This window comes from Enhydra lutris, unplaced genomic scaffold (genome assembly GCF_002288905.1).
Source record: "Enhydra lutris kenyoni isolate GAN:26980312 unplaced genomic scaffold, ASM228890v2 scaffoldscaffold90, whole genome shotgun sequence".
NCBI lineage: Eukaryota > Metazoa > Chordata > Mammalia > Carnivora > Mustelidae > Enhydra > Enhydra lutris.
Window position 1 is genome coordinate 5,834,081 of NW_019154174.1, and position 7,120 is coordinate 5,841,200.

Genomic DNA, 7,120 nt, shown 5'->3' on the forward strand with positions numbered 1-7,120 from the left:
CTGGGGGGCTGTTGGTTACAACAGCTCACCTGCTCCAGCTCCTAAGATTCTTGTCACGGCGCCCTTCCCATGCTGCACAGTGCAGGATATAATTTATGCATCGATGCTATTATTTAAATTGCTATCTAAAATCAGATGACTCTCAAATCTCTCTCTAGCTCTGCCTTCCCTCCCAAGTTCTAAAAATGAACTCATTATGTTCTCCCCCCAAACTGCTCATCTCTCTGCATTTCTATGTAATGTCATCCATATCTCCTCCACCTCCCAAGAAAGAAATCTTAAAGTCTGACCTCATTCTTCCCTCCGGCACCCAATAGCCAGTTAGTCTAAAATCTGGTTTTCTGAATAAGTGTATTTCAAACTTGACCTTCTTTTTCCCCTTAGGTCTGACCCCCCGCTATATCCAAATTGTACTGGAATAATATTCTCCCCTTGGGTTGTATTACCTTTAGGGCATTCTTCTAGATGCTAGGTTCACTCAAAAGACAGATCCAAGGGGCTCCTGCGTGGCTCAATTGAGAGTCAGACTTTTGATTTCAGCTCAGGTTGTGATCTCTGGGTTGTGGGACTGGGCCCTGCATTGGGCTCCATGCTGGGCCTGGAGCCTGCCTGGGATTCTATCTCTCCCTCTGCCCCTCCCAGACTGAGTGCATGTGCATTCTCTCTCTCTCTTTCTCTAAATAAAGGAATAAAATCTTTAAAAACGAAAACAAAAACAAACCAATACAGATCTAAGCTTGCCACAAGTTTACTTAAAACCATCATTCGTTCTTTCATTAATTCCTTTGTCCCTCCATTCAGGAAACACATATTAGTGGGTACTGTGTGCGAGGACCTGGACCCTGGAATCACAAAGATGGGCTGTGGATTTGGAGGGGCTCCACTCTAATGAGTGAGGGACACTGTGCCATAATTACAGCCCAGTGTTGTGTGGTCACACGACGCCCTGTGGAAGAAATGCTGAGTGTAGGGATGCTTGGATGGCTCAGTCAGTTAAGCCTCTGCCCTCAGCTCAGGTCATGATCTCAGGGTCCTGGAATCGAGTCCCCTGTTGGGATGCCTGCTCAGCAGGGAGTCTGCTTCTCCCTCTCCCACTCCCCCTGCTCGTGTTCCCTCTCTTGCTGTGTCTCTGTCAAATAAATAAATAAAATCTTTAAAAAAGGAAGTGTCTGCCAGGGTGGAAGCAGTGAGGGCGGCTTCACAAAGGCTGTGACATTTGAGCTGAATCTTGACGGTTGAGGAGTCTGGCGAGGAGTCAAGATATGTGTCCAGGGCATGCGGGGGGTGGGCTGGCTTCAGGCAGAGGCTTACAATGTGAGACTGAGGAAGTGCCTCTCTTCGTGGCCAACCTCCTGGGATGGATCGGTCCATAGTCCAGCCGGCCATCCACAAAGTCGACAGGCAGGTACTGAGCACCCAAGGAAACTGAGGCACACAGACGCCCACTTGCAGCACACTGTCTGGAGCAAATAGATTGTCTTCAAAGTACCCTGGGCTGCTTCTGTCTAATGATTCTACCCCAGGTCTCCCCCAGAACTAGACAGCCGCCCACCGCATAGCATCCTCAAGCAATACCCTGTTAGGGTTTGAAAGTTTTCTCTTGGGTGCCTGAGTGGCTCAGTGGGTTAAGCCTCTACCTTTGGGTCAGGTTGTGATCCCAGGGTCCTGGGATGGAGCCCCGCATTGGGCTCTCTGCTCCATGGGGAGCCTGCTTCCCTTCCTCTCTCTCTGCCTGCCTCTCTGCCTACTTGTGATCTTTCTCTGTCAAATAAATAAATAAAATTTTTAAAAAATTTAAAAAAAGAAAGTTTTCTCTCTACTTTTGGCTGGGTCTGCTCTTGCTACTACTTTGGGAATCTTAGACTCTTCTGATTAAATTCCTTTCTTCTTTTGTTGACAGTTCCAGCTTAATCTGCCTCCAGGCACGGCCCCTGAGTTTTGGGGCTCAAAGATGGGGTCTGTTTCACACTTCCTCAGCAGAAGGGCTTGGAAGACTCAGAACTGACTGGCATCCTCTCTTGCCTGCCACCCACACTTCACAGGGTCTGCCTGCCAAACGGAACATGGTCCGGGGTCAGAAATAGGGATGCAGAGGACACTTAGGTGTAAATATCCATTTTCAGAAATGAAATGTCCTTAGAATCATGCATGGAGGCCCTTTCCCTGTCTGTAAAAATGAATTGTACTAATAGATTTCTCATGACCTTCTCTATCTAAATCCTTTTACCCTCTGGAATGTTCATTTTGTAGGACAAAGCTTGATTTGGAACCATAATCATAATGTGTACTTTTTACTGTCTGGACAGAATGAATTTTTTAAAAAAGATTTTATTTATTTATTTGACAGAGAGAGAGACAGCAAGAGAGGGAACAGAAGCAGGGGGAGTGGGAGAGGGAGAAGCAGACTTCCCGCAGAGGAGGGACCCCTATTCGGGGCTCAATCCCAGGACTCTGGGATCATGACCTGAGCCGAAGGCAGATGCTTAATGACTGAGCCACCCAGGCACCCCTGGACAGAATAAATATTTTTAACATTTTTTTAAAGATTTTATTTATTTATTTGTCAGAGCGAGAGAGGGAGAGAGAGCGAGCACAGGCAGACAGAATGGCAGGCAGAGGGAGAAGCAGGCTCCCTGCCAAGCAAGGTGTCTGATGTGGGACTCGATCCCAGGACGCTGGGATCATGACCTGGGCCGAAGGCAGATGCTCAACCAACTGAGCCACCCAGGCGTCCCTATTTTTAACATTTTAAACTATATACCCTCCCTGGGGCACCTGGGGCACACTCTCCACCCCCACCCCATCCCCCGCACCAAGAAAATAACATGGCATATTCAGGGAGTTACCAGGACTTTGATGAGCCTGGAGGGCACAGCGTTTGCACTGAGGACTGACCAGGCAGGGTCCAGATCCTGAAGGGGTCTTACCCTGCAAGGTCCATCTTGACTGCTGTAAGAGGTGCAGGGATAATCGGGACAGAGTGGCCTTTTAGGAGGATCACTGGGACCATCATGGGCAGAGGATGGAAGTGACTGGGGGGTCAAGAAACCCAAAGAGAAGACTGGGCAGGATCCAGGCAAGATGTGTTAGGGCCTGGGAGAAGGAATGGCTTCAAGGGATTATGGAAGAAGGGTCAGAGAACTCGGCACCCAAGAAGAAATGACAAGAAGGAGTGGGGGTTCGTGATGGTTCTGAAAAGCCCTGGAAAAGTCTAGAACAAACTTAGGTTTGGTGACCTCCCCAGTTCTTTCAGAACTGAACTCAAACTCCCTCACCCTTCAGAGACGGGCTTCAACCTGCCCTTCCAGCCTCCTCTCTTGAACCAGACCCCATCCCCTCAGTGAACACCTTCTTATTAATCTTTTTTCTAATTGTAAAAGTGATAGGCATTTATTATATAAAACTTGGAAATACAGAAAGGTATAAACAAAAAAAAATTTGTTCATAAATCTATCACCTGATGGATAAGCACAGTAACCATCTGGGATATTCCCTTTGAATTGTTTATCTATAAATGTCTTGTTTTTGCATTTTATTTCCTTATTTTTTTTTAAGATTTATTTGTTTATTTGAGAGAGTGAGAGCTCGAACATACGAGGGCAGAGAGGGGCAAAGGGAGAGAGAGAATCTCAAGCAGACTCCTCACTGACTGTGGAGCCCGACACGGGGCTTGATCCCATGACCCTGAGATCAGGACCTGAGCTGAAATCAAGAGTTGGACCAACTGACTGAGCCACACCGGCACCCCTATGTTTTTGCATTTTCATTACAAAATTAGATTCATACTTATTTACAGATTAGTAACTAGCTTTCGTTCCCAGGTAATGTTATATTGTAGACATTTTTCAAAGTCATTGCATAGGTTTTTGAGAACATGGTTTTTAGCACCATTCATTCATTCAAATGAATATTTACCGAGGCCCCACCACTTGCTGGCACCATGGCCAGTGGGAGCATAGCGGTGCCTCAAAGTCCTTGAACAAGACTCTCAACTAAGTCAGCTCTTGGGTTTTGGAGGTTCCTACCCTTCCCCCAGAAGCAGTGTCTCACTCCCTTTTTTGGGTGTACTCACAAAATTTTTGTCTGTACCTCTATTTGAAAACTTTTCACATATCGTGTTATTTTCCGGGCTGTCAGAGCCCTTTTGGGAGCCGTACCTATCCTCCCCCGCACCACTTCCTTCAGGATCTGCCCAGGACCCAGAAACCGGTAATAGTTCAGAAAAGTGATTGCAGGGATGCCTGGGTGGCTCAGTTGTTAAGCGTCTGCCTTCAGCTTAGGTCATGATCCCAGGGTCCTTGGATGGAGTCCCACATGGGGCTCCATCCTTATAGGGAAGCCTGCATCTCCTTCTCCCACTCTCCCTGCTTGTGTTCCCTTTCTCGCTGCGTCTCTCTCTCTCTGTCAAATACATAAATAAAATCTTGGGGAAAAAAAGTGATTGCATGTGTCCATTAAGAGGAGGTGGAGCTGATGGCTTTGGAGTTCGTGACAGTATTTTCTAAACCTGAAATCGGGGCGCTTGGTTTGGCAAATCAGAAACAACAGTTGCGGTGTGTCTAAGGGACTCTGGGAACTCGCCCCTGTTGCTGGGGCTAAGGCCTGTCCAAATAGCTCCCAGCGAACAGCTGCGAAAAGGCACTCAGCCCCGTGTTCCCCAGCTTGGCTGGTGAGGGCTGCACTTTCGTCCCAGCTCAGCCTGTCCGTAGACCAACCACAGGTGGCACAAACCATGGTGGCCGCGTGGACCCATGGCCACCATTATGTCCCTTCATCCCCCTCCCCTCCACTCCCAGGCTGTTTCCAGATCCCTGCCCCTCAGGACCGGCATGGGGTAGTCACACTCTCCCCCTTCCCAAGGACCTCTCTTGTTGTAGGTCAACCTATCCCTCAGCCACTGAGCCCCTCTGAGTCAACAACTTCCTCTTTGTAAATTTCCTCATGTCCTGGGGAAGTACCAACCGCCTCTGGCGCATGTGGGCCCCCAGGCTCTGGCCAGGGGTGGGGGTCTTGTCCCTCTGCCCCCCCCCATTGCATTCCACCCCAGAGCCATATGGGGAGCTCCTGGTTCTGGGGGCCTGCCAGTCTCACCGATTGCCCTTAAAGAAGGGAAGGAGCTCGCCCTCTCCCTGGGGAAGATGAGATACAAACACGGTACCTGGGTAACAGTAAACTCCCCGTCTTCAGCCTCTCCCCCTTCCTGGAGAGCAAGCAGACAGGGGCGGGGGAGGCTGAGCAGGACAGACCTGAGCCGAAGAACCACACTTGGGTCACACACGTGGACTTTCTCTCAGGCCCCACCGTCTTTATTGGGCTGCAGACAAGTAAATCTGCTACCTCCACCCCACCTGAGCAAAGACGAGGCCCGATGTTCTTAGCCGTTCCTCAGGGTGGCCCCTCGGACAGCCCGTCCTGCGCTCCTCCCCACCCCTCCTCACGCCGCTGTACTCAGCCCCACAACTTCACACATAGAGCCAAGGCCCGGCCTCTTGCACACCAACTACACCCATGCCTGGACCCACGCAGGCGCCGGGGTTTCTGAGAACTTGACCTGCCCGGAAATCCTTCTCACCCTTGCCCTCGGGAGGAGTAGCAGCGGCCGTCTCTGGCCGCCTCCGTCCGCAGGTGGAGGGAGGGTGGCATCATGAGCCAAGGGCACACCTGGGAGCACAGCTGGGTGACTCCAGGGGGCCCCCGCACAGAGCACGCAGTTAAAGGAGGGTCCTGGCCTGACCCAGCAGGACTGTCCTAATCTATGGGGCCAAAAAGTACTTTTCAGAGTGATCCGAGGTGGGAGTTTGCTTCCACCCTCCTCCCTACACTCTGGGGTCCCTGGGGAGTCCTCCGAGAAATCATCGATCTCAGAAGTTCATTACCGTGGAGACTCAGCAGGACTAAACATGGGGAGGGCGGTGGGGAGAAGTCAGAGTGGATGAGGAAGGGTGATGGATTCAGTCTGGAAGTGTCCCGTGGGTATAGGGCCCTGAGCTCCCGAGGTGGGCGCTGGCAGGAAGACCCCCGCGGTTCAGAAGCTGGATGGGGTTCAGATGAACATGCTGGCGACAAGACGATTGGAAGAAGATGGAAGGTGGGAACTGGCCTCCGCTCTCGGTCCTCACAAGCACTGAGGGGCCTCAGCCTCCCCGGCTCCCTGGCACTCCGCAGCCTCATCATCCTTGCTGCCCACCAGCGGCTCATCCTCCCCCTGCAGGCGCGGGGCTGAGCCGGCCTTCAGCTCCCCCAGCTCCAGGCAGCCCTGCTGAGACTTGCGCCCGTCGAAGAACGTGGTGAGGGTGGGCTGCCGGCCAGCCCCGTCCCCCACAGATGCTCCAGGGCCCTTCTCGCCCCCAGAGCCTCCTGAGGGGCCCACCATCAGGGCCTCCTCGTCGGGCACCGGGGCCGGCCCAGCCCAGGCATCCACCACCCCGTTGCGCTTGCCACCCCCACTTAGCGTCAGGGCTCCCGTCCTCCTCTTCTGCCGCTGGCGCCACAGCAGGAGTAGGGCTATGAGGAGAAGGACCATCCCCAGGGCCACAAGCACAGCCACCAGCAGGGTGCCCTTTGTCCCCTGATCTGAAAGTTGGGTACTGCTTGTGTCTTTGAGGGACGCTGACGTAGTCACAGCGAGTATTTTTACCGTGGAAATGGGGGAGTTATGGGTCCCCTTGGGGATCCGCGGAGAGCCGGTTGCCATGGTGAGAGGGGGTCCACTGTCCACATCAAAGGTCTCCAGAGAGCCGGTTGCCACGGTGCCAGGGAGTCCACTGGCTCCGTCAGAGGGCTCCAGAGAGCTGGTTGCCATGGTGACAGGGGGTCTACTGGTTACATCAAAGGTCTCCAAAGTGCCAGTTGCCATGGTGACAGGGGGTCCACTGGCTCCGTCAGAGGTCTCCAGAGAGCCTGTTGCCATGGTGACAGGGGGTCCACCAGTTACATCAAAGGTCTCCAGAGAGCTGGTTGCCATGGTGACAGGGGGTCCACTGGTTACATCAAAGGTCTCCAGAGTGCCAGTTGCCATGGTGACAGGGGGTCCACCAGTTACATCAAAGGTCTCCAGAGAGCTGGTTGCCATGGTGACAGGGGGTCCACTGGTTACATCAAAGGTCTCCAGAGTGCCAGT

General features: G+C 52.3%; 1 protein-coding gene across 1 annotated transcript in view; it reads right to left on the reverse strand.

The window, feature by feature from the left end:
- Positions 1 to 4,412: 4,412 nt before the first annotated feature.
- Positions 4,413 to 7,120, reverse strand: part of LOC111162282 (sialophorin) — a 3,639-nt gene continuing 931 nt past the window's right edge. Inside the window, exon 3 of the mRNA XM_022526581.1 lies at positions 4,413 to 7,012. Coding sequence (XP_022382289.1) covers positions 6,116 to 7,012 — 897 coding nt within the window. The 3' untranslated portion in view covers positions 4,413 to 6,115. The remainder of the gene's footprint in view (positions 7,013 to 7,120) is intronic.